Source organism: Helicoverpa armigera, chromosome 7 (assembly GCF_030705265.1).
Source record: "Helicoverpa armigera isolate CAAS_96S chromosome 7, ASM3070526v1, whole genome shotgun sequence".
NCBI lineage: Eukaryota > Metazoa > Arthropoda > Insecta > Lepidoptera > Noctuidae > Helicoverpa > Helicoverpa armigera.
The window spans coordinates 1,856,182-1,883,242 of NC_087126.1; the positions used below are offsets into that span (position 1 = coordinate 1,856,182).

The window sequence follows — 27,061 nt, forward strand, 5'->3', positions numbered from 1 at the left end:
AAATGTTCTGTCGATAAGTTCTAAATTCGAGAGTGGAGAATTTCGATTGTCAAGTCGTTGTATTCAAAATTATTGCTTTACTTAAAAGTAAGTGAATCGTTACGAGTATCTGCAATATCAGATCTTATGCCTACTGAATACGTGACTCTCTTTTTTCTGTGGTTCAGTCAAAATATGTCTGCAGTATGCCGCAACGACCATACTTTTAAATTAATTGAATGAACGAGCCCCTGAACGGTAATAATTGACCGAATACCATCTGCGATCCGATACTGGTTCAACAATAATATTGTTAAATATTTTTTATTGAGTAGCGTTAGCCTAGGTGTTCGCTCTTTGTGAGATGATACCAATTTTAATAGAAAAAATACAAATCTCAAATCTTATTGGATTATTCAGAAATTCAAATAAAAAACCTTGGCTCGAATCCTCACAAACACAATGATTGAAAAGAACTACCTACTCTGACTGAAATCTTAGTATATAAAATTCGACTGTGCAAATGTAGGCTTTGCTGTAACACAGATTAGTTTATTTTAAAAATATGTACTGTATAGAAATAAAAAGTCACGTAGAATCACATAATAAAACAATATGTATTTTTCCAATAACTGCCTCTGCAACACATTTAACTTTTATAACAATGATAACTAGCAGTTGCTATTTGAATTCTGGCATAACTTTTATTTTGGTGGGTTACCAGCAATTTGACAAGAATTACAATATAACGAACAATTTTTTTTCTACGTTACCGTGTCCGCTGGGAGTTGGGAGTGACAAACTATATTGATATATGAATATTGATATTATATATTACAAATATTTATTTGAACCTTCTATCCGTAAACAATCTTGTCAACTTATTAAACAGCTATTAAATCATAGTACTATTAAATCCAAAGTTCACCTAAACAAACTTCAACGAAAAATCAACTTCTCACACTAGTTTCCTACCCCTGGTTGAGCTGACAGGTTGATATATGACGCTTGCACTCGGTTGCAAGTATGTCCCTTTGCAAATGTACACAGTCGCCTCACGGTTGTAAAGGTCTTATGTAAACTGTAACCAGAGACTGCAAAGTTCGTTTGTTTAAATTAAATAAGTTACATTATTATTTTGCCTCAATACAAAATCATTTGGTGACTTCCAATACTAAGAAAGTTTAACACTACTAAAACTAAAACAAATAGCACAAAGACCAATGTTACATGTAAATAACTCTATGGTAGTCGGTTAAAATGGATTCAAACACAGTCATTAAAGTACCGGTACTTTATATTCAAACTTCTAATAAATCAAAAGAGAATTTGAGATGTGCTCAGAATTTTTTATGTAAGCAAAAACATGAATGAGTGTTCAACCCGCGATTTAAATCGACAAACGTTGAGCACTGTTCAAGCTAAAAATATTCTGCAAACCTTCAGAACTGACGGGATTTCAATGTACTCTGTTTGCACGTTTTTTACCGCAATGAAAATTGGCGTTTAATCTGGAGTAAGTTGAACAACTACTGCTCGTCGTGGAGAAAAATATTTATATATTAAATTAACTACTTATTTCGTCTAGGTGAAAGTGAAAAATAAGTTGATTGTTGTTAGTGAGACCCAATTTCTAAACCATAAAATGAAATGATTTTCATGCTAAAAAACTTTACATTTTAGAAAATATTTCCAGATAGTTACACTCAGATTTATTTTATGTATAAAGAAGAGTACCGTAAGGCAGGAACTTCCAAAACACATTAGCCAGGTCGTTCTTTCTTATGACTAGTAACTAGTGTTGCCACAAAAGTACCAATATTTCCGTAACCCCGGCTATACGTTATGAATAAAAAAACCTGTATTCGCGCTCAAAACCGCAACGTTTTGGAGGTCACAGGATAATAAAATAGCGGGATTTATGATCGGACCTGAATGTGGTTTAATTTTCACGGGATTTGATTAATATTTTTATCCATGTGTCATGTGGTCACATAAAGATATGTCTGACATTTTCCAATTAAAATTGTCCGGTGGCCCAGCTGGTACAAACATAAAGTTACATGTAGTAGATATATGTTTGTTGAAAAAGTATTTTTTTCAAGGGTTTATTTTTTTATCAAACACTAGGTGTAGTACCTACACTAAAGGTTTTCTCTGGCATAGTCTACATCGTCATCGAAATGGGCTGTGATTGTTCGAATGAGTTACCGCGGGCCTGGGCCTGCAGTCTCGACATAAGATAGCGATTCGATCGCAAACTGACAGTCGCTAAATATTAACGAAAATATTCGCTTGCCATAACGACAGTAACGATAAACGCAAGTCTCGACAGCCGAGATAGCGGGCAACATCGCTAATTATCATGACATATTCGTGTCGGTACGATAGCGAAAACCGTATTCATAGTGCGGTGAATTTGTATTAAAATGTTGCATGTAAAAAAAATCCTTGTATTATAGGGAGAAATGGTAGACAAGATTTGCACAACCAATTTTGTTTCCTTTGACAATTATAAAGAAAATAGATGAACCTTATCATATTAAAACTTTTTGCATCGAACCGTGTAAGTAAAACATACCGTTTTTTAAGAAAACACATATTAAAGATCTTAATAGTTTGCGTACTTGCAATACAGACATAGAACATAAACAAACTGTCAATGTCAAGTTTGTTTGTGCACTTGAACATTGGTTTGATTTATAATAATAATAAAGGAGAACGGTGTATTCATTACTATTCATGGACGGTGAAGTCATTGAAACAGGCGCAGGCCTGCCGGGTGCCAGCAGCTTGAGCGTCAGGTAAGTACATCTACAACGAGAATTTTTTATTCCTATTCTTGGTACTTACTAAATTGAATACTTTGTATACATCCGAAGTATTCTGTGTTTACATAATGACTACTTTAATGTTTCAGGCGTAAGCGTCTGCGTAGCCCTCGTGTTACACCCGCTCAAATTGATGCACTACTATCAATATTAGAAGCGCGTCCATATTTGCACACGCGGAAATTTACCGGCTTGCAGGGCCGGGAAAATTTCGAAACGGGCTGGAGGGAGGTTGCCGAGGAGCTCAATAATCTCCCTAACGGGTCTAGAAAGACACCAGAGCAGTGGATGACGGTAAGTCTTTTTCAAAGATTGAATTGGTTTTAATTATAAGCATGTACATGCCACGTCAGTTTTTATTATTTACTTGAGTTAATTATTCTAATTGTAGGTTTGGAGAGACTTAAAAGCCGCGCTTGCAGTAAGGCGGCAAAATTAAAAAGAACAAAACGTACCGGCAACCGAGGCGTCAGCACTGCTCCCTGACCGAGGCCGAGAGCCGGATAATTTCAATAGTTGGGGCAGATTATTCCTTTGGGACAGACTGCCCGGACGCTATGCCAGAGGAAGATGTAAGTTGTGATTATTGTATTCAATACAATTTAATATTCTCAATCTTTGAATGTTGATAACACTAAAAATACTTTTATTGTTATTTACAGTTATTACAACATGAGATGGAGGCTGGGGTGGTAATCTCTGAGGTTCTCACCTTACCTCATTCTCAGGGTAAGTTTTAAATTAATAGGTACTCAATTCAAAATATAATTATTTTAATTTTAATGTTACTATTTATTTTATTACAGCTAGAGATTTTGTGGAATTGTTACCGACTGAAACAAGTAAGTTGGAGTTTTAGTAACTAGTTGGTTACTGCTATAATATATTTTATTATGTGTATACATCTGTACACTAATGTTACCAAAATATTAATTAACAAAATATTTTAGCAATCAATGACAGCAGAGCAACGGCTGGTTCTTCACCACCACCCATCCAAGAACAAGTGCAAGATGCCCCTCAGTCGCCAGTACTACAAATGAGTAAGTTGCAGTTATTTTGCTCACCTATGTTTATTTTCATTGATTTTTATTTAATGTGTTATAATTGATAATTCCAGCAGTACGTGGCAGAAGGACAGAAACTGTTGCATCATCAACACCACCACTGCGACAGAGACCCAGAAGAAAGAGGAGTAAGCTTAAATTTTATTTATAATAAAACATTAGTTCTGCAGGTGGGTCAGCCAATAATTCCTACAATACCAATAATTTTGGGTATTTTCAGATCTGAATCCTCGCCAAAGTGTTTCTGAGCAATATAGTGCAGCTCGACGAGAATTTCTAGCAGTTGCAGAAGCAAATGCTGCTACAATGAAGGTGTGTTATAGTGTAAATTTCCTCTTAATTATTATACACACTAGCATGCTAGAGAACATTAAGACACATTCAGTAAATCCAACGTTTTTTAGATGCTGGCAACTGCTGCTCAAGCGCAAGCAGATGCTGCCAAGATGCAGGCTGAGGCAGCCAAGGTACAAGCCGAGGCGACGCTGCAATTGGTAAAAGTCGGAAACAAAATAGCTGACGCAATAAATAATTACATAAATAAAAATAATAAATGATATAAAATGTTTTTATTTGAAACAGTACATAAATGAAAAAAGTATAATAATTATGTGAAACTAGTGTTAATTAGCCTTCTTCTTATGCGCTCTGCAACAGCTCGCCCAGAACCTGCATAACAAAAATAAAATGTATTGGTGTTAGGTATACATACATAGTAAAATAAAAAATCAGTTCATAAGTTACCTGTAACTTCTAACATATCATCATGGAATCTACTATTATCCACCAGCTGCATGGATGTGGTGGACTCTGGTTCCGGTAATTTATATGTTATCCGCATATTGTGGAGCACTGCACATGCGTTAATTATTAGGCCAGCCATATAGGGTTCGTACATTAACTGGCGTTGGTGTGATAGACATCTAAACACAGATTTTAGCACACCGAAGCATCTTTCTATGATGTTCCTAGCTGAGCAGTGTGCTTCGGTATATTTATATTCCGGTGTGCCAGGCTGTTGATGTTTTATGGGAGTCATTAACCACGGTTCCAGAGGATATCCATCATCACCTAAAAGATTAAAAATACAAAGTAATTTCAGAAGTCGAATGGGCAACCTCTTCGAGGCAGATTTATAATGTTCATTTATTTACCAAGCAGCCAAGCACGGCGGTCCCCATTTTCAAAATGTCGCTTCATTGTTGAGCGCACCGGTGAATTTGCCCATATGTGAGCATCATGTCTCGCTCCTGGCCATCGAGCATTAATATTTAAAATAATAAGATCAGGGTCACACACCTGTAATATATTAAATATGTAAGTACATATTTTCAAACAATATTTTTAGATATTATAGAACTGAAGGTCAACTTACAGCTTGCACATTTAATGAATGGCCCTCATGGTGACCACTCACATAAGACTCCTCATTGGTCTTAGGAGCTAAAATTTTTATATGGGTGCAATCAATGGCTCCAATTACCCTGGGAATGGCTGTGGGGCATTTCTAAATTTCTGTTTTGCCGCATGGCGTTCTCCTTGAGTCATTGGAAATTTAATATATTTTCTTAAAAGTTTTCATTTATTGCCGAAGTTACAGCCCGGATGACTCGGCTAACAGATTTTTGGCTCATGCTACAACCCCACTGCAAGCCAACAGGTTGTTGGTAGCACCCACATGCGTAAAATCGGAGTGCCGTCAGTATCTAATAAGAAGAAAATTTAAAAAAAGTTCAACCTTAGTTATAAGAAAAATATATTATAGAAATATTATTTATGCACGGTAGGTCGCAAAGACACTTACTTGGGACTCCACAGAAAGTCCGTAAGGCCGTCGTCTTTGGAGAGATGGACGCAGTTCACTTAGTAGCCTGTGAAACATTTCCTTTGAAATTCTATACATTTGAAGAAATTGGCCATCCTCCAAATCCAAGGGATTTTCATCGTTTCGCTTGTTTCGTGCTATTTGTCGACCCATAAGCACATCGCGTCTGTGCTCGAGCACAACTAAGTCCCATGCTAAATATTCAGAAGCCATTATTTATTAAATTACTATTTATTTAATATTTTCTGACGTAAAATAAACAAATATAGGAACGATATCGATAGTAGCTATCACTTAGCGGGCTGTCAAAAACTGTCGCAAGGAAATTCTATGACATAACGATAAATCGTTATCTTACCGAAAATATTCGGTAACTTTGCGATGACACTCGATAGTTTTGGCAGTAGAGACTACCAAAAATCGTTACGATCGGATCGTTAGGACTTATCGACCGAATTTTGTCGTTAAGCGATCGCTATCTTTGTCGAGACTGCAGGCCCTGGTACGCAAAGGGCTCTAGAAGGTAGATACAGAAGTGATTTAATTATTGAAAATTTTGTCTCTTAAAAAAATGTAAAAGTACTAAACACAATAACTTTATTAACTTCAATGACTTTACTAAAAGCTAATTTACCCTAGTTTAAAAGTTTTATCTGTTTCTGCGACAACACGAACAACGACATAGTCTCCTAATAACTTTATTTTTAAACATAAAAGTTCTACTGCAGCCGGTTTTAAAGTTTGAATTAGCCTTTTAACATCTGCAGTGGAGAGGGTCAATTATGAAGGAGGTTTCGAGTTGCACTGCGGCTGAGTTATTAGGAAAGAAAGGAGGTTTTGCTGGATTTATGGGAAGCTGAAACCTCCTTAGTTTTCATAGGTCAAAGACATATTTATAGTTCTCGACAATATTATTGCCATCAGTCTGTCTAATAATAATCTATAAGCTGTTCAATAAAGAACTACTTCTCGGACCCGGATTAAACGAGAAGTTTATAATATACAATAAACAATAGGTATTTTATAGAACCGTTAAAAACGTTTACGACACTAAAATAAAGCCCTAACTCGGCGGACTAAACGACGTTTCCTAGGAAGTTGATTCATAACTCAAACACAACTTAATACTCGTCAACGTAACTTGGTGACTTCATAAAAACGAGTCGAAAGAACTTAGTAGAAGCATCCAAGTTAAATTGATAGGACGTTTACGGTATAAACTTTTTACTACTTTAATCTTGTTGATGCTGGCTGTAAAATCTTTGTTGCAAATCCCTTGAGGTAGCGGTGAGGTGCTATTTAGTTTAATAGACCTATACCGACTCGTGAATCCAGTTTTAATAATGAATTATAACAAACAGTCTCAAAAATGGATGTAAAACTTTTTATCTTCCTTCATTTTTGAAAGGTTCATTAAAAGTTTTTAAATCATTTTCTAATCTGTCTTCGTAAAAATAGAATGTTAACAATTATAGTAGGTACTAAACTTAGCAATAACAGAATAACAGTCACAAAGAAAGACCACCGCAAAATGTCACGAATACGTAAAAGGGCATAACCTTCAAACAAAAGAAAATCGTCTCGAGTGACTTTTTAAAATTGTGAGGAAAATATTAATGTCGGAATGTTGGCAGGAACATTCTGGAACAGCTCAGGGGAGACATGAATCATTAGAACATGGAGACCACCCCAGAGACGGGAGCTTCCACTGAATATGCTGAATTGTGTTACCTGGGCCTGCAGTCTCGACATAAGATAGCGATTCGATCGCAAACTGACAGTCGCTAAATATTAACGAAAATATTCGCTTGCCATAACGACAGTAACGATAAACGCAAGTCTCGACAGCCGAGATAGCGGGCAACATCGCTAATTATCATGACATATTCGTGTCGGTACGATAGCGAAAACCGTATTCATAGTGCGGTGAATTTGTATTAAAATGTTGCATGTAAAAAAAATCCTTGTATTATAGGGAGAAATGGTAGACAAGATTTGCACAACCAATTTTGTTTCCTTTGACAATTATAAAGAAAATAGATGAACCTTATCATATTAAAACTTTTTGCATCGAACCGTGTAAGTAAAACATACCGTTTTTTAAGAAAACACATATTAAAGATCTTAATAGTTTGCGTACTTGCAATACAGACATAGAACATAAACAAACTGTCAATGTCAAGTTTGTTTGTGCACTTGAACATTGGTTTGATTTATAATAATAATAAAGGAGAACGGTGTATTCATTACTATTCATGGACGGTGAAGTCATTGAAACAGGCGCAGGCCTGCCGGGTGCCAGCAGCTTGAGCGTCAGGTAAGTACATCTACAACGAGAATTTTTTATTCCTATTCTTGGTACTTACTAAATTGAATACTTTGTATACATCCGAAGTATTCTGTGTTTACATAATGACTACTTTAATGTTTCAGGCGTAAGCGTCTGCGTAGCCCTCGTGTTACACCCGCTCAAATTGATGCACTACTATCAATATTAGAAGCGCGTCCATATTTGCACGCGGAAATTTACCGGCTTGCAGGGCCGGGAAAATTTCGAAACGGGCTGGAGGGAGGTTGCCGAGGAGCTCAATAATCTCCCTAACGGGTCTAGAAAGACACCAGAGCAGTGGATGACGGTAAGTCTTTTTCAAAGATTGAATTGGTTTTAATTATAAGCATGTACATGCCACGTCAGTTTTTTTTTATTATTTACTTGAGTTAATTATTCTAATTGTAGGTTTGGAGAGACTTAAAAAGCCGCGCTTGCAGTAAGGCGGCAAAATTAAAAAGAACAAAACGTACCGGCAACCGAGGCGTCAGCACTGCTCCCTGACCGAGGCCGAGAGCCGGATAATTTCAATAGTTGGGGCAGATTATTCCTTTGGGACAGACTGCCCGGACGCTATGCCAGAGGAAGATGTAAGTTGTGATTATTGTATTCAATACAATTTAATATTCTCAATCTTTGAATGTTGATAACACTAAAAATACTTTTATTGTTATTTACAGTTATTACAACATGAGATGGAGGCTGGGGTGGTAATCTCTGAGGTTCTCACCTTACCTCATTCTCAGGGTAAGTTTTAAATTAATAGGTACTCAATTCAAAATATAATTATTTTAATTTTAATGTTACTATTTATTTTATTACAGCTAGAGATTTTGTGGAATTGTTACCGACTGAAACAAGTAAGTTGGAGTTTTTAGTAACTAGTTGGTTACTGCTATAATATATTTTATTATGTGTATACATCTGTACACTAATGTTACCAAAATATTAATTAACAAAATATTTTAGCAATCAATGACAGCAGAGCAACGGCTGGTTCTTCACCACCACCCATCCAAGAACAAGTGCAAGATGCCCCTCAGTCGCCAGTACTACAAATGAGTAAGTTGCAGTTATTTTGCTCACCTATGTTTATTTTCATTGATTTTTATTTAATGTGTTATAATTGATAATTCCAGCAGTACGTGGCAGAAGGACAGAAACTGTTGCATCATCAACACCACCACTGCGACAGAGACCCAGAAGAAAGAGGAGTAAGCTTAAATTTTATTTATAATAAAACATTAGTTCTGCAGGTGGGTCAGCCAATAATTCCTACAATACCAATAATTTTGGGTATTTTCAGATCTGAATCCTCGCCAAAGTGTTTCTGAGCAATATAGTGCAGCTCGACGAGAATTTCTAGCAGTTGCAGAAGCAAATGCTGCTACAATGAAGGTGTGTTATAGTGTAAATTTCCTCTTAATTATTATACACACTAGCATGCTAGAGAACATTAAGACACATTCAGTAAATCCAACGTTTTTTAGATGCTGGCAACTGCTGCTCAAGCGCAAGCAGATGCTGCCAAGATGCAGGCTGAGGCAGCCAAGGTACAAGCCGAGGCGACGCTGCAATTGGTAAAAGTCGGAAACAAAATAGCTGACGCAATAAATAATTACATAAATAAAAATAATAAATGATATAAAATGTTTTTATTTGAAACAGTACATAAATGAAAAAAGTATAATAATTATGTGAAACTAGTGTTAATTAGCCTTCTTCTTATGCGCTCTGCAACAGCTCGCCCAGAACCTGCATAACAAAAATAAAATGTATTGGTGTTAGGTATACATACATAGTAAAATAAAAAATCAGTTCATAAGTTACCTGTAACTTCTAACATATCATCATGGAATCTACTATTATCCACCAGCTGCATGGATGTGGTGGACTCTGGTTCCGTAATTTATATGTTATCCGCATATTGTGGAGCACTGCACATGCGTTAATTATTAGGCCAGCCATATAGGGTTCGTACATTAACTGGCGTTGGTGTGATAGACATCTAAACACAGATTTTAGCACACGAAGCATCTTTCTATGATGTTCCTAGCTGAGCAGTGTGCTTCGGTATATTTATATTCCGTGTGCCAGGCTGTTGATGTTTTATGGGAGTCATTAACCACGGTTCCAGAGGATATCCATCATCACCTAAAAGATTAAAAATACAAAGTAATTTCAGAAGTCGAATGGGCAACCTCTTCGAGGCAGATTTATAATGTTCATTTATTTACCAAGCAGCCAAGCACGGCGGTCCCCATTTTCAAAATGTCGCTTCATTGTTGAGCGCACCGGTGAATTTGCCCATATGTGAGCATCATGTCTCGCTCCTGGCCATCGAGCATTAATATTTAAAATAATAAGATCAGGGTCACACACCTGTAATATATTAAATATGTAAGTACATATTTTCAAACAATATTTTTAGATATTATAGAACTGAAGGTCAACTTACAGCTTGCACATTTAATGAATGGCCCTCATGGTGACCACTCACATAAGACTCCTCATTGGTCTTAGGAGCTAAAATTTTTATATGGGTGCAATCAATGGCTCCAATTACCCCTGGGAATGGCTGTGGGGCATTTCTAAATTTCTGTTTTGCCGCATGGCGTTCTCCTTGAGTCATTGGAAATTTAATATATTTTCTTAAAAGTTTTCATTTATTGCCGAAGTTACAGCCCGGATGACTCGGCTAACAGATTTTTGGCTCATGCTACAACCCCACTGCAAGCCAACAGGTTGTTGGTAGCACCCACATGCGTAAAATCGGAGTGCCGTCAGTATCTAATAAGAAGAAAATTTAAAAAGTTCAACCTTAGTTATAAGAAAAATATATTATAGAAATATTATTTATGCACGGTAGGTCGCAAAGACACTTACTTGGGACTCCACAGAAAGTCCGTAAGGCCGTCGTCTTTGGAGAGATGGACGCAGTTCACTTAGTAGCCTGTGAAACATTTCCTTTGAAATTCTATACATTTGAAGAAATTGGCCATCCTCCAAATCCAAGGGATTTTCATCGTTTCGCTTGTTTCGTGCTATTTGTCGACCCATAAGCACATCGCGTCTGTGCTCGAGCACAACTAAGTCCCATGCTAAATATTCAGAAGCCATTATTTATTAAATTACTATTTATTTAATATTTTCTGACGTAAAATAAACAAATATAGGAACGATATCGATAGTAGCTATCACTTAGCGGGCTGTCAAAAACTGTCGCAAGGAAATTCTATGACATAACGATAAATCGTTATCTTACCGAAAATATTCGGTAACTTTGCGATGACACTCGATAGTTTTGGCAGTAGAGACTACCAAAAATCGTTACGATCGGATCGTTAGGACTTATCGACCGAATTTTGTCGTTAAGCGATCGCTATCTTTGTCGAGACTGCAGGCCCTGGTAGGTAAAGGCAGAAGTTCTAAAAGTAACTTCACATTTCAAAGAGCTCTTCGATGTAAGTATCTAATCGTATTTGAAAAAAGTTTTAGCATTCAATAATTTCAGTTTCTTTGAGAAATATCTTACTGTAAACTCTATGTGCCGAGAACAATAAAACGATACGATGTTGTGGGTCATTAGGCAAAACAGAGTGAAGCCATAAGGCCAGGCTCATTTTGTATCTTAGTTTAATTACACCTTTCTCTACGCCCCTTACTTAGATCTTATGAGCCGATCGAAACCTGCATATTTACCTTGCTAAAAAATACTTACTACCTAAATAAGCTGCAGTTTATATAAGATACAATTTAATATCTAATATTTAATTTCGAAAAAAAAGCAGAATGGGCCTTCTCAACATTTTTCTGTTCCTTTTATGCCTACACTTGTTTCTTACCGCTATACCTGCTGGTTTTTAGGCCGTATCATTTATATTTATCATACGAACGACTAACGTATCATGAAAACATATGATATTTCATGAATATTCTTAGAATTTCGCCTGAGGTAGTGATATGGTTACAGTTTTACATCTTGTTGGAACTGAAAGCCTGGGTATTAGGTTATCTGGAGCTTTGGAAGATGAAACCTAGTTTCTGTGAGATTTTGTTGTGGATGAAGATATTTTGCACTAGTGTTTTGGTGTGACGTCAGTGTGTGTAGCTTATTTGAATTTAGGTAGGTATCTCACAGAGAACACATTTTATCGCTAAGTTACATACGTTTAAAAGCTCACGACTAACCAATAATTAAATCACTGCTGGTGTTAAAAACTTAACCGACACTTGTGATTTAAGATGTCAGTTTGTATGTTTCAGGCTTATAAATAACTGTTGTTGTTACAGCCTTTTTATCGTCCCACTGCTGGGCACAGGCCTCCTCTCACATGGAGAAGGATTGAGCATTAATCACCACGCTTGCTCAATGCGGGTTGGTGATTTTAGACTTTATAGTCCAGGTTTCCTCAAGATGTTTTCCTTCACCTTTTTATCAGCCATTGGTGTCTAAGTATACTTAGAAAGTACATACAAGCTTAGAAAAGTTGCATTGGTACATGCCTGACCCTGGAATCGAACCCACACCCTCATTCTCGAAAGGTTGGTTCTTTACCCACTAGGCCACCACGACTTATATAAATAACTGTAGGTATACATATTTTTTGTTGATCAAGAAAGCGCATATAAAAGTTTAAAACGTAAATCCTGAACTAAAAATTGAAAATACTTCTGCAAAACAAAAATGCTGAAAAAACTGCATTAGCTAACTACCAAAGGTGAAGCTCGTAAATATCAAGCTATTTTCAGTACAACGTATTGTTTGGAGCTGAACTAAGCACGTTAAGCCTTTGGAGACTCGCAGCATCACGTGAGGAAATTCCTTGAACCTAATATATTAGGAAGGTGTCTTAACACTAGGGAATGGTGAAAGGTGACCTATTATTTTATGGAGCTAGTTTTTGTGACCTGATTTTAGAAGAAAAATTTTGTGATCCTAGAAACAATTGCGAATATGTATCTAAGAACGAATACGTTCAGTTGGCTGATACCTATAATGATGAAAATAGTAAACCTAAAATGACTAAAAAATTAAAAGGATTGATTTGATGATACATAAAAAGTTACATCAAAGGTGTTACATTTTAATTACTTCAGTATTCAGTCATAACAAAAACATGATATAAATGTTACCATAACATGAGATATAGATATAGACTGGTTTTTTTATCTAGATATTCATCTATTCGTCCGTAGACACGACCGCGGTAGCACAGCCCATCAGTTCTCGTTCCATTCGAGACAGCCATACTTTACCCTTGAAAGTTCAATTCGCGCGACTATTACTGCATGTCGATTCTATAAAATATCACAACTCACTTCGACATCACTCTCACTTCGACTTCGATCTAAAGGTGGAATTCCGTGGACGCGACAATAGTCAACCTATGAAAATGTATGGCATCCTTGCCGAGGCCCGTGACAGTCGCGCGCGGCCGACGAATTTCGTAAGCTGCTCGCGGCATTGTCAACAATTTAATTCTGGTTTTACTAAAATTCTATAGATGTTATTAAGCGCTAGACCATGTTGAGAAGCGTACGGCCGCGAGCGGCTCACGAAATTCGTCGACTGCGCGCGACTGTCGCGGCCCTCGGCAGCGGTGCCATACATTTTCTTAGGTTGACTTTTGTCGCGCGCGGCTGCGACAATCGCGACCCACGGAATTCTACCTTAAAGTTTCGTGATTGACATTGTCAAACTACACTAGCGCTACACTATCGAGCGTGTTGACAAGTTGAACTAAATTAAAGTCGAGATTTTGACAGATCTGCCAAAATCTGTCTATCTATAGGGGAGGTAGGGGAGAGATGGGCAGTTGGGAGACATGATCAAATCAGAATAAAAGGGGGGTCCTTTTATTCTGATTTGATCATAGTTTTTTTTTATTGGGTAGTTTACGTTACCTACTGGTAACGGTGTTCATCCATAGACTATCTGTCATTTCTGTGAGTTGTCAAGAACAAACACTCGTAAAATTACTTAAATATTTTGTTGCGGTTTCGGATCGTTATAAAGAGAAAACTAATGAAAGGTATGTGTATTTTCTATTATTAATGATTGATTGTCAAAATATCCAGTTACGATTATAGTAAGTCGATGCAATCCACACCTATTATACCTCTAGAAGAGGTACTACAGCAATAGTTTATGGGCCCCACGTTTTTATTTTAGTCTATATGACCGGGACCACCTACGTAGGTTGACAGGTAAGTAACTATTTTTTATTTTCTAGTTTTCAGTGCACATAAGATAAAACCGTTTTACTTAAGTTTTTTTACCGATTTTTTTTTATAAACTAAGTCAAAAGTGTCCAATGCTCCCTATGATAGGGAGGCTTGGACATACCATGTAATGTATAATTTGTAAATTTTTGTTCTTCTTCTTCAGTGAAAATTTGTGAGGTTATAAATCTGCGCTAAAAATCCTTTATAGAATCTTGTTTCAGGTACCGTTGCCAACTTGATCTAGGGACTCCATATTTATCAGCTGTTAATTTTATTTTTTAACCTTTTGATACCTCTTGTATTGCTCGTTATATTAAATCTTTAGGAATTTCCCGTCGCAAACCATTCTTTTTAACCCCCGACGCAAAAACGACGGGGTGTTATAAGTTTGACGTGTCTGTGTGTGTGTGTATGTGGCATCGTAGCTCCCAAACGGATGATCCGATTGTAATGCGGTTTTTTTTGTTTAAAAGGAATGTCATTCGGGAGTGTTCTTAGCTATGTTTGGTGGAAATCGGTTCAGATCTTCAAGGTCATCAGCTCGTTTGTTAGGTGTGATAGGAATGTTACACGCTCAGTTTACTTGCAAGCATATGTGGGATCTAAAATTTGAAATACTAATGTCTTCTGGAACCACTGAGCAGGTCTGCTGTTAGGACACGAAGATAAGAGACGTAACCCTGAACTGCCTTTTAGTAAACCCACCGAGTTTGGGCTCGTTTAATTTGTCTTGACTAGTTTTCTTCATGTTTCTAATTGACGAGAACCTAATGCTGGAAATGGGATGTGGCGGATGAAACCCTAGAATGGTATATAACCCTGGATCAACAAAGGTCCATCTTTATTGTTTCTCAATCTGTGCAATTCTCCCAGAGCCAGTTTGTCATGAGGATTGTTAAACAGCTTCCTTTGGCTGAGATCGCATATTATAGCGAACCCATCATAAAAAGAAGGAAAAATTAAGGAGCTCCTTTAAAAAACCATGAAATAAAATAAAATTATAAATTTAAAAAAACCCCCGACCCAAAAAAGTACGCAATTATTATGACAAAATGTTATAAACAATAAACCATATAAAAAGCAAAAAGTAACTTTAAACACTACGTAAGTACCAACTAAAGCATGTCAGACTAAACAAAATTTTGACGTGTCGACGGTTTTATTTAAACCGTTTAAATATCTCGTAATGTTGAAACTGATTGTAATTTTTAGGATAGCTCTTTGATTTTATCTAGCCAAACATAAAAAATGGCAATAAAAGTTGATTATCTGTAAAATCTGATTTTTTATGCAATAAATGTGAAAAAGTGCCCATCCCTCCCCTACCTCCCCTAAAGTATGAAATGACATTACAAATCGAAGTGAAATGCGAGTTGTTGATCGAATTTTATAGAATCGCAGGACTGGGCCGTGAGACTTCCCATATCGTGTCAATCAATAAGCATTGGTATCTGACATGCTATAAACACATCAAATCACATGTACCGTAGTACTAAAGATATCGAAATTAAGTCCATAAAAAGGGTTGCAAAAACCAGACGAGTAAGTAAAGATACAATATTTTTTCGAATAACACAAGAAAGGTCATGTACAAAAAAATAAATTTAATGAATGCGCCTCCAAGGATGCACGTGTTAGATTATCTGTGCGTGTGGCTGTGCCAATAATAATTTGTTTTGTAAAGAAATAATAATTTGTTTTGTAAAGAAATAATAATTTGTTTTGTAAAGAAATAATAATTTGTTTTGTAAAGAAATAATAATTTGTTTTGTAAAGAAATAATAATTTGTTTTGTAAAGAAATAATAATTTGTTTTATAAAGAAATAATTTGTTTTGTAAAGAAATAATAATTTGTTTTGTAAAGAAATAATAATTTGTTTTGTAAAGAAATAATTTGTTTTGTAAAGAAATAATAATTTGTTTTGTAAAGAAATAATAATTTGTTTTGTAAAGAAATAATAATTTGTTTCGTAAAGAGGTACTTCGAGAGCGAAGTACAGGTCAGTATGGCCGTGTTAGATTATTGTATATTTCTTGATTTTAACTATCTTTGTAAACGAACTTTAAATGTCAAATATTGAATATTTTTACTGTCTCTGTAAACGCACATGAAAACGAGGGTACCTTTATGTAATTGTTTTATGTTCATTAAATTTTATATCTAAAATCTTACATGTTTAATGATAAAATAAATATTAAAATTATCGTTATAAGTTTTAAATAAGATTTGGTGTGTTTAAATTAGTTTATTTCAATTGTGAATTTAGTTATTTGTGTATAAAGCTTACTTGTCTGTGATTGGTCAATTTTGGCGGGATAGTATGACTGTTCGAAATAATGTTTTAAAATAGTCGTGGCACTTTTCTGGTGGACGTTGAGGTGTAGACAACACACGAAAGTTAAGTATTCTTCCTGATTTATATTTTCTTACTGTGATGTGATTATTGTAATTGTTGTTTTATGTATTATTGTGCTGATGTTTAAAATGTATAGTGATCTATCGCTTTATACATGTCTTTAAGATATATTTATGCTGTACTGTGTATTACATTGGGTACCATATGGAATTATTTCTTTATGATATATGATTTATGTTCTAATGGGTTATAACCATACAGACAGAATTGTGTTGCTGGGGAGTTTGTTCCACCACTTCTTCTTCCCAGCAAAAACACATAGGAAGTGGTGAAGGGTGGGCGTTTTGGGGGCTGTCTATTTGTAAAATCCTGACGTTCTAAAAGTGCTGTTTTGCAGCCAAGTTTGAATAAATGATTTTTCATTTCAATTTGATTTTGATCATAGAAAATGTTTTATTTATTTTTTTTATACCTTTAATTTATTCCTTGCTTTCTACACTTATTCTTGGGATTTCAATAAATAAATAATACATTAAATTGCTCTATTATGTATCAAAATCTAACATTCAGAAGTGGGATCAGCCATGCCTCAATTATATTTTTTTAACATATGGCCTTGTTTCAGGATGGATACTGAGACAATCGGTAAATCAAAATAAAGATGTGGCGCTTCCAGTCTTTGATCTGAAAAAGCGACAACGGTGCTACCAGGTGGTGCAACAACGCTCGCCAAGGATCTCATCTGTAGTAGCATAAAAACAGTGGCTAAGGCAGGTAAGGCCCTTAAAGGGTCTGCTTTGATTTGGTTAGATCGAACGTTGTGTCTACAGTGGTTTATGTTGAATACGGCTTGTAATCGTTTGTCAGACTGGCCAAGCGGTTTGTAGAAGGTTCGGACTTAACTGTTAAAAAATCAACAGGTTTTACTCTAATTCGATTACTTATTGGCTGTAATGCCAAAATTCCATCAATTCACTCTCGCCTTAATGATGTTAATGTTTCTGAACTTAGTAGGTATTGATGTCAGGGTAGATCGAGAATTAGCACGACATCGTTTTGATGCTTGTAGGCGAAATACTACAAATTTTGAGATTGGAAATAAGGTATATGTCAATGTGTTTTATGTTTATATATATTTTGTATATAGCATTTTATTTTTAGTTTTTGTATGGTTTAAAGATAAGTAGATTATGTTTGTATATATTTAGCTAAAATAACCTAAATAAAAATGTACTGTGTAGGTATATCAATCAAAATCATAGGCGTCATGACAAACTCGGTCCTAGATTAAGGGGTCCATATACTATAATTTGTATTCTTCCTAATGATAGGTATTATTTGAGGGGTCTAGGTAATTCACGAAATATTATTTAGTGCTAAGAATAAATTAAGATTATAGACGTTGATGATAATGAGTCTGAATGATATACATTTATATATTTTTGTAATGATTGTTGTTTATTTTGTTAGTTGCTTAAAAATAAATCGATTATATATAAAATCATTGTATTAACGACTAATGTGTGCCTGTGGCTGTGCCTGTGGCTGTGCCTGTGGCTGTGCCTGTGGCTGTGCCTGTGGCTGTGCCTGTGGCTGTGCCTGTGGCTGTGCCTGTGGCTGTGCCAATAATAATTTGTTTTGTAAAGAGGTACTTCGAGAGCGAAGTACAGGTCAGTATGGCCGTGTTAGATTATCTGTGCGTGTGGCTGTGCCAATAATAATTTGTTTTGTAAAGAAATAATAATTTGTTTTGTAAAGAAATAATACTTTGTTTTGTAAAGAAATAATACTTTGTTTTGTAAAGAAATAATAATTTGTTTTGTAAAGAAATAATAATTTGTTTTGTAAAGAAATAATAATTTGTTTTGTAAAGAAATAATAATTTGTTTTGTAAAGAAATAATAATTTGTTTTGTAAAGAAATAATAATTTGTTTTGTAAAGAAATAATAATTTGTTTTGTAAAGAAATAATTTGTTTTGTAAAGAAATAATAATTTGTTTTGTAAAGAAATAATAATTTGTTTTGTAAAGAAATAATTTGTTTTGTAAAGAAATAATAATTTGTTTCGTAAAGAGGTACTTCGAGAGCGAAGTACAGGTCAGTATGGCCGTTTTAGATTATTGTATATTTCTTGATTTTAACTATCTTTGTAAACGAACTTTAAATGTCAAATATTGAATATTTTTACTGTCTCTGTAAACGCACATGAAAACGAGGGTACCTTTATGTAATTGTTTTATGTTCATTAAATTTTATATCTAAAATCTTACATGTTTAATGATAAAATAAATATTAAAATTATCGTTATAAGTTTTAAATAAGATTTGGTGTGTTTAAATTAGTTTATTTCAATTGTGAATTTAGTTATTTGTGTATAAAGCTTACTTGTCTGTGATTGGTCAATTTTGGCGGGATAGTATGACTGTTCGAAATAATGTTTTAAAATAGTCGTGGCACTTTTCTGGTGGACGTTGAGGTGTAGACAACACACGAAAGTTAAGTATTCTTCCTGATTTATATTTTCTTACTGTGATGTGATTATTGTAATTGTTGTTTTATGTATTATTGTGCAGATGTTTAAAATGTATAGTGATCTATCGCTTTATACATGTCTTTAAGATATATTTATGCTGTACTGTGTATTACATTGGGTACCATATGGAATTATTTCTTTATGATATATGATTTATGTTCTAATGGGTTATAACCATACAGACAGAATTGTGTTGCTGGGGAGTTTGTTCCACCACTTCTACTTCCCAGCAAAAACACATAGGAAGTGGTGAAGGGTGGGCGTTTTGGGGGCTGTCTATTGTAAAATCCTGACGTTCTAAAAGTGCTGTTTTGCAGCCAAGTTTGAATAAATGATTTTTCATTTCAATTTGATTTTGATCATAGAAAATGTTTTATTTATTTTTTTTATACCTTTAATTTATTCCTTGCTTTCTACACTTATTCTTGGGATTTCAATAAATAAATAATACATTAAATTGCTCTATTATGTATCAAAATCTAACACACGCAAGACCTTGCCACTCAACTGAGTTGCTTTGGAATTCACATGCATGTATATATTTTCCCATAGAAAAAACATTTCATTTGTGCTTCTCGCCACGAAGGCAGAATGTCGATTCCAAGATTTCCTCATTGAGGAGCAAAGTTTTTCTCATTGACTTTCTCTATTACATCTCGCAGTTTGCTTTTGTTCTTGGCTAATTGACTTGCCCCGAATCTAATTGCAATACTGTCGAGCTCTTCTAGAAGACAGTTGCAACTTCTACTGAACCTTTTCTCACAAACATTATATAGGTAGATCACTGAGTACGCCTTTAAGGGAACAGCTATCTATATTCCACTAAGAAAACATCAGCACAAGATATTGCAACCATATATTCTTAAAGAAAGCTTATAAATCAAATAACTACTACAAGGAGGGAATAACAAAACCTATTTACCAGCACCTGAGGCTTGCATAGAGCGGGTATTTTTGAACTAAACTTTTCGATTTATGTACACGCTAAGCGCTCTTGCCGGTGTATTCTGTTTTAGCATATGCTTAGATTACGAGTCAGGTTTTCATTTAAGACTTCGTGAAAAATCTACAATAATATTATAAAGTTTGCGAACGATTTTTCGAGGTAAAATTGCTGATGAAGATTCAATAATTTAACCGTCTATCGTGTCTGTTAATCAAATCAAATTACATTTTGCCCATAGATTTTTGTTCCCGTTCATATTTCCAGAAAAAATAATTCCCCTGCTTACTTCTGTTACAATAGTAGATAGATATACAGGCAACTACACAACCTCATTACAAAGGAAATCAAACCCCTCACTTCATCCAATGACATATGTCATTCATAACCGCCATGACAGCGCCTTTCCCGCCACTTTTATGGCGGGAAGCGCACAGGATCCAATCGTTCCACAACATGTCCTCCCGCAGTTGTTCGCAGCAAATACAGGAAACGTAATATCGTACGAAATTATGTATGTTTGCGCGATGTTTCCTTTTCGTTTCTTTTTCTTTTTTCGTCGAGAACGTAAAGAAATGAGGTCTTCAGAATATTGTTTTGGCTCCGCTGTTTTAGTTAAAAATGTGTGAAGTATTTTAAAAGGATCGTTCTTTCTTCGTAATGTGTGTTTTAGAACACGAGGAAGAATTTCGTATACTAGTAATTACTAAATGTTTGTTCAATAGCCAAGGAACCTCCATATCTCTCAGTAGCATTTCAAGAATATCAGATCTTTTGTATCGAGTTACTGGCAGATAGACCATCTTAAAATAATCAAACCTGTTTCCATTTTATAAGTAATACCTACTCCCGGAAAGATCTTGGTTCTCATTACACAATCATCACCAAAAATCTGGCAAGCTAACTCTCAAGTATATCACATAAAATTCTCTTCCTAAGGCACACTAGCTTACATTTTCTAAGTAATGGCCTAAAAACACAAATGCACGTGTCTCGCCGTAACCTTCGCGCCTTCCGCAAACAAAAACGCTGAAACGTCTAAAAACTGGAGTGAAATATAGCCGTGTTGGCAGTCAGCTGTTCGCAGGTAGCTACGACTATTTATAAACTGGTCTATGTCGCTTGGTTTACTTACTAACTTACACAGTAGGTAGGTACACTTTAACCTTAGGACGGCAAAATGTTGAATTATCATTCACAGTTTAATAATAAAGAAAAATGTTATGAATACACACTCAAGTTTTCTTTGTGGATTCGTTCTCTTATTTCAATCTGAATACGACATTAATAATACAAATGCTTAAATACTTTATAATCTCTAACCTTTTTTGTGTCTTGGTAGAAAAGGGTCGCTTCTCAAGGTGTGCTAAGGTGACTGAAAAAAGGTAAGGACCTACTTGCTTTGACTTTAAAATTCATACTTAAGTAAGAGGTTCTTGTGAAGTGGCGATGTTCAAATGTTTTAATTTTTGTAGACGTAGCAGAAACAGATAAAACACCTCGGTAAATATAGTATCAGTAGAATGGCTACTTAAATTAATAAAAAGAAACGAAATTAAAGATCAAACCCTGAACTTTCCAATTCTGTTCAAGGTGTTCCTCGTAATAATAAAACATTCCGGCACCAATTTCATTTTCAACGAATTATAAAGTAGATTTATTTTTTAATGTTGCTTTATGATGCCGAAATATTATTGTCATTTTGCACTGTCGCATCTTTTTACCGTTTGATGCATAACTTTTCTAAATAACACCCGCATTAGTAGAATTTCCTCTTAAATTGTATAAAATAGCAACTCCAAAAAATAAATCTAAAAGCACAAAATGGTCCCTAAACACACGTTGTGTCTGGCAACACCGTCGGGAAAGTTAGTGAGACCAGGTGGACGAACCAACTTGTAACAACTTTCACTACGATACATAAATCGTGTAATATAACTTCTAACATATGCACCTAACTTAGTTGGAGTAACTTGAATATTTAATGTAGTGCGAGACATGGTTCATATATTGCAAGAAATATGGATGCCCCAAGCCAATTTTTAATTTAGCTGTATTTTATCTCCTGAATATTGGCAAAATAAATGCCTATTTAGGTATCTAAAGTACCTGCGCTATAGAAAATATCCAGTATATGGGATTAGCCAATGGTTCTTCTTCTTATTAAGTAGTTTATATTACAAAATAGTGGAGTAAATAAAACACATCTGAATGTGACAACAATCATCATCTAAAAACAAAACACTGTCGCGATACTTACCATCAAGTTACAAACACTCAAAGCTACCAACAAAAAACTAAACCATAGAATGTAGACTTTTACGTATTTGATGAAATTGGGAAACTATTGAAAGTATTGAAATACACTAGATTGACAGATTCGATTATGTACGAGTTCGCGCCGAGTCAGACTCGCAGCAAATATTTGTTCGGCTGACTTGTACAAATATTTGCACTGTGGCGGAGATATTTGGCCATGATTTTGTATTTGAAATATCTAGTAAATACCTACTTTTTCAGGTTACGCGAAACTTTCTATCAATCTTCTAATTCCTGCTTTCTACGAAGACTTTCAAGTTTGTAATTTTTTGCAATTTTACCCTCCTGCTGTAACTATTTTCTGCGCCCATATAAAAAGTAGCCACTATATTTCATTCTCCATTTCATAACCATTTTGCCATAAAACAGACTAACTCATGTTCCCATTCACAATGTAAGTAAGAATTTCAAGGTATGGTATGGTATGTTGCTTCAAAAATAAAAATGGCATCAGTCAAACCTTCATCAACACAAAATTATAACAAAATCCGTTCCTTTAAAATCACAAACAGGCTTAGGTTGTTTATATTTTCGTACATGACGGCAGTAACTTGCGTTACATCGGCAATGCGGTGACAATCCATCAGTTGCGACACGCGACACTAACTGTAACATTATTATAATGGCGGCTGATGCATTCATTATCTGGCACATTAATCATCCTGCTAATTTTACTCTTTATTTGTATGTCTATCGGGGAAATGTAGGTTTTGCCACTGATACTGGATACAGTTGTAATTCTGCTGTAAAAGATGGATATCAGCGATGCTTTTAAAACAGTGATTTGTTCAATGTAAGTGCAACTGCTGAACTGAAAACTTCTGTAGGACTCATGCGTAAGGCAGACCTTTACATAATTTGTGCACCTACTAGGTTTGAGGGCAATACTTGTACCTAAAGCACAGTCCCATAATACTATGTGGAATGAAATTCGACATGGTTTCAGATGCTGGTTCTTCAAACTTTGACGAAGACATCGCATGTATGTAATACAAAAGAACTAGGTACATCAGTAGTCATAAAGGACTTCCTACCAAAAAGTCTTAAGTGTACAAACAATTGATTAAAACATCATCCAACGTTTTCAACGATTAAACCCCTAACATATTTATCACATACCCGATACTACACAAAACTAATTACAAGACCAGTTATGAACCGAGCTATAAAAGTGTCCTTGAACAAGATAGATGAGCGTGTGAGCACTAGGAAAGGATAAATCATCCTTTGTCAGGCAAACAATACTGAGTTATGAGCCAAATAGAGATTACTCTTTTGTGTCCAGAACTGTCACTTTATTGGTATTGCTTGGATATTGTGTAGGACGGATTTTTTCTTGGATTCAAGTAAGAGTAAGCCTGTTTACTCATGAAAAATGTACCCAATGTTATGAGCGTTTCTTGGGCAAACCAAATCCTGATTTGTAGAAATTCTCTTAACTTTGTCACGCTCAGAAAAATCGATGACTTTTTGACAACTATTATGTAAATACTTTCTAAGTAATTCTTTTACATTGTTACTTATATAGAAATATACAGACATAAACTTACCCTAAATAATTACCGACCCAAAAGCCCGGTGGTCAATTTTAATCTTATTATAAACATGCTTATCCCAGCATCAATTTATCTAAAGCTAAGCCATTGTGTGCGCGCCATTACTTGAGGTCGCTAATGAAACTGCGACAAACTCGCCGTTACTGCGACAATATTGTCGATAGTGTGGCAGGAACCTTAGCGTCACTAAGTAATTAGGACCACTAACTTTGGTTAATTTTCACACACTCGGTACTCTCGCTTTTGCTCTATTAACTTAAGGACATTGTTCAATAAATAAAATAAAACTAAAGGACATTGTTCAATTTTGGCCTAAGAACCGATGTGAATATAAATTATACTATAATTTTCATTTGATTTTTTATTGTTTGAAACATATTTTAGTTTTCCACGGACACTTCAAATAAATAAATTCCAAATAAAAAGTTGAGTCACAATTATTGATGCCTTATAAAATGTTTCCGTCAGCCAGTGCTGCCAGTTTCGGAAGTTTTCGCGATTTCGGTAAATACGGACCGAATTGAGAACCTCCTTTCCGAAGTCGGTTATTAAAATTAGTTGCTAACACTTTATTCATTTGTATACCTAAATTACTAAATTAGCTAGAAAAAAACTAGTATTCTATATGTTTTAAGCGAAATCGCGAATTTCTAGCTTGGCATTCGAGTAGAATTATAGTTTTCGTAATTGGCAACACTGGTGTACTTCAGTCAGTTTGCTAGAAGTCAGTTTGATTAGAACATAGACATAATATTAGTAAACAGGACTGCGCATATAAACCCGAAAAACGAGCCGAGTGAAACAGTTAGTACAGAGGCTGTCTGTCCCTTTCTAATAGGGTGACTATGAGATTAAGCTATGTGAGACAAATCCGAATTTGCTAAGATTATTAAACGCAGATTGGTATTGAAGTTTTAACTTACGCAGTTTGTGACCTTAAGATACTTATAAAGGCTTTTAATAATTAGCGGGAATTAGCAGTATAAAAGCAGGAAGATTCGAAGTGAAGACTGTTTTTTTTTGTATTTCTACTTCATATATAGACTGCTGAGCCATTTATGTCGCCTTTCTTCATTTTTTGGGAAGCTATAACAATAGTACAACAGTTTTAAAATCCATCACCCATATTTTCACTCATTACAAGAATTCATGGGCACCCTAGTTGTTTGGTTTACGAAAATGTTATTATTAGCTAACCTGTGGAACGATATATTGCAACCACCATAGGATTCACTTTTACAAGTATAAACGCAACACTTTTTCACCATTTAAGTAGTTTAAATTGATTTAATACAAAAAATGTAAACAAAATTTTAAATGCTGATTACGCGCCAAGAATGTTCAGGGTTACCGCTAGAAAATAAAAAAAAAGCAAAATAAAAATTAATGTTGTTTATGTTTTAATAATTAATACGAATAAATTAATGCGATTGTTATTAATTTGTTGACTTACAATTGTTAAAATAAGATACAAATTTTATGTAAAAACAATTGAATCAATTGTTTTTTGGGAAGACAAAACTTTTGATCACAACATTTTTTTATGCTGGCAAGGTGTTAGAAAGAGACAAACAGCCTCCGTTCGAACTATCCCTCTCGGCTCGGATTTGCCTCTGTGTATTATACAACCAATTAAGTACCTTATTGCGTTAGAATAGAGTTCATTTTCGTAAATATATATTTTGAGCGTGCGCAATCTTGTTTAGTAATATTATATCTATGGATTAGAATAAATGTCAACGGTTTGATTGCTTTGCGACTATCGTTTCTTTTGTGATTTTCTATGCGTTTCATGGTTTTATTCTAACAACTTTGGCTTGATTACGGACTCCGATTAGATTGCGTACTTGGTAGACTCGGCTGTGTGTAAAGGACTGGATTTTCCTGGCATTTTCGGATATTGCTCTGTCTGTGATCGAATTTAGTTGTATTATAATTACAACAATGGATGCAGAATATAGTATATGTATTAATAGTGGATCTGCTGGAGGTTCTTTGGTATTAGAAAACGAAGATATACTTCGTTGCATACAACAATGGACTGTTCCCCGTATGGTAAGTGGTCTACGAAAGTGTTTTTCTAATTTCGATAAGAATGTTACTACCTACTTATGTTTTCATAAGCACACAATTTCTCGGTTTTCAAATTAATTGCCACAATTGCAAGTTACTTGACATTTTATACTAATACTAATACTAATGTTTTATTGTATTTATTTATTACAGGTTGAAGCTCATGACTTTAGGTATATGTACGACGTGTTGGCCTGAAGCAGTCAAGCATAATAAGATGCAATGCACTGTTGGACGCAATTGTGTACTTTGTAAGAAGCTCCTACCATCAGGCATTACTGTTGCAATTGTATCGTTGGGCGTAGAACAGTGGGCTGTTGTGCCCACATAATGACTATAATTTGGTATTTAAGCTGGGCGAGATACCAAAATTCAATTGAACCCCCTGCTCAGTTCTTAGATAATATATTATTGAGAAATATTGATGATTAAAAACCCTTAATTGAATATAAATATTTGTTTTTATTGCACATCCTCGAAAACCTCTTTCATTGTTAATGGTAAACCTTACTTTAACTGTTAAATTATTTTGTGTGGTAATGACATTTTTAGTATGGTCTGTGCTTTCTTGGTAATAGACCGCGGGTTCGATTCCCGCCTTATGGCATGTAGATAGCTAGGTAACTGTCGAATATAAAAGTAGTAACAATCATTTAAATAAATAATTCTCCATCGTAATAATATCGATATTTTATGAATTGTGGTGAATGGAACTTTTCCATTTTGGATACTTACGTTACGTTTTATCACAAATCCAAAGTGGATTCACTATATATTAAGAAACGTAACGTTGAAAGCAAAAGCGTTTAGGTAGTTGTTTTTAATACAAATTCTAAGCATTTATGAAAACTAGTCACACGCCCCGTCTTCGCACGGTGGCAATGTAAAACCTTGGTGTAAACCTTCCTCTTGACCTACTCTATCTATTAAAAAAAATCGCACCCAAATCCATCGTGTAGTTTTAAAGATCTAAAGCATTCATAGGGACAGACAGAAAATGCAACTTTATAAAATGATCA

General features: G+C 35.0%; 6 protein-coding genes and 1 long non-coding RNA gene across 8 annotated transcripts in view; 4 read left to right on the forward strand and 3 right to left on the reverse strand.

Annotated features, from left to right (window-relative positions):
* Positions 1-27,061, reverse strand: part of LOC110376076 (uncharacterized protein) — a 133,081-nt gene that overhangs the window by 95,898 nt on the left and 10,122 nt on the right. The gene's annotated exons all lie outside the window — the stretch shown is intronic.
* On the forward strand, positions 2,195-3,249 carry LOC135117163 (uncharacterized). Its single transcript, XM_064035650.1, has 3 exons — positions 2,195-2,783; positions 2,900-3,104; positions 3,202-3,249. The coding sequence occupies exons 1-3, from the start codon at positions 2,722-2,724 to the stop codon at positions 3,247-3,249; spliced, it is 315 nt and encodes a 104-aa protein (XP_063891720.1). The 5' UTR covers positions 2,195-2,721.
* Positions 3,289-4,441, forward strand: LOC135117081 (uncharacterized). The gene is made up of 7 exons (XM_064035485.1): positions 3,289-3,382; positions 3,473-3,539; positions 3,617-3,652; positions 3,761-3,853; positions 3,931-4,005; positions 4,098-4,189; positions 4,282-4,441. The coding sequence occupies exons 1-7, from the start codon at positions 3,368-3,370 to the stop codon at positions 4,432-4,434; spliced, it is 531 nt and encodes a 176-aa protein (XP_063891555.1). The 5' UTR covers positions 3,289-3,367; the 3' UTR covers positions 4,435-4,441.
* On the reverse strand, positions 4,432-5,385 carry LOC135117083 (putative nuclease HARBI1). Its single transcript, XM_064035487.1, has 4 exons — positions 5,253-5,385; positions 5,032-5,176; positions 4,622-4,948; positions 4,432-4,546 (listed from the first exon to the last, which is right to left on the reverse strand). The coding sequence occupies exons 2-4, from the start codon at positions 5,075-5,077 to the stop codon at positions 4,485-4,487; spliced, it is 435 nt and encodes a 144-aa protein (XP_063891557.1). The 5' UTR covers positions 5,078-5,176; positions 5,253-5,385; the 3' UTR covers positions 4,432-4,484.
* Positions 7,439-8,491, forward strand: LOC135117084 (uncharacterized). 2 transcript variants are annotated; one of them, XR_010276637.1, is made up of 3 exons: positions 7,439-8,019; positions 8,136-8,338; positions 8,440-8,491. It is a non-coding gene; the product is annotated as an uncharacterized LOC135117084 (long non-coding RNA). The 2 variants fall into 2 exon arrangements; XR_010276636.1 differs by having other exon boundaries at positions 7,439-8,338.
* Positions 8,512-9,681, forward strand: LOC135117082 (uncharacterized). Its single transcript, XM_064035486.1, has 7 exons — positions 8,512-8,621; positions 8,712-8,778; positions 8,856-8,891; positions 9,001-9,093; positions 9,171-9,245; positions 9,338-9,429; positions 9,522-9,681. The coding sequence occupies exons 1-7, from the start codon at positions 8,607-8,609 to the stop codon at positions 9,672-9,674; spliced, it is 531 nt and encodes a 176-aa protein (XP_063891556.1). The 5' UTR covers positions 8,512-8,606; the 3' UTR covers positions 9,675-9,681.
* On the reverse strand, positions 10,058-11,443 carry LOC135117085 (putative nuclease HARBI1). The gene is made up of 4 exons (XM_064035488.1): positions 10,918-11,443; positions 10,490-10,821; positions 10,269-10,413; positions 10,058-10,185 (listed from the first exon to the last, which is right to left on the reverse strand). The coding sequence occupies exons 2-4, from the start codon at positions 10,661-10,663 to the stop codon at positions 10,073-10,075; spliced, it is 432 nt and encodes a 143-aa protein (XP_063891558.1). The 5' UTR covers positions 10,664-10,821; positions 10,918-11,443; the 3' UTR covers positions 10,058-10,072.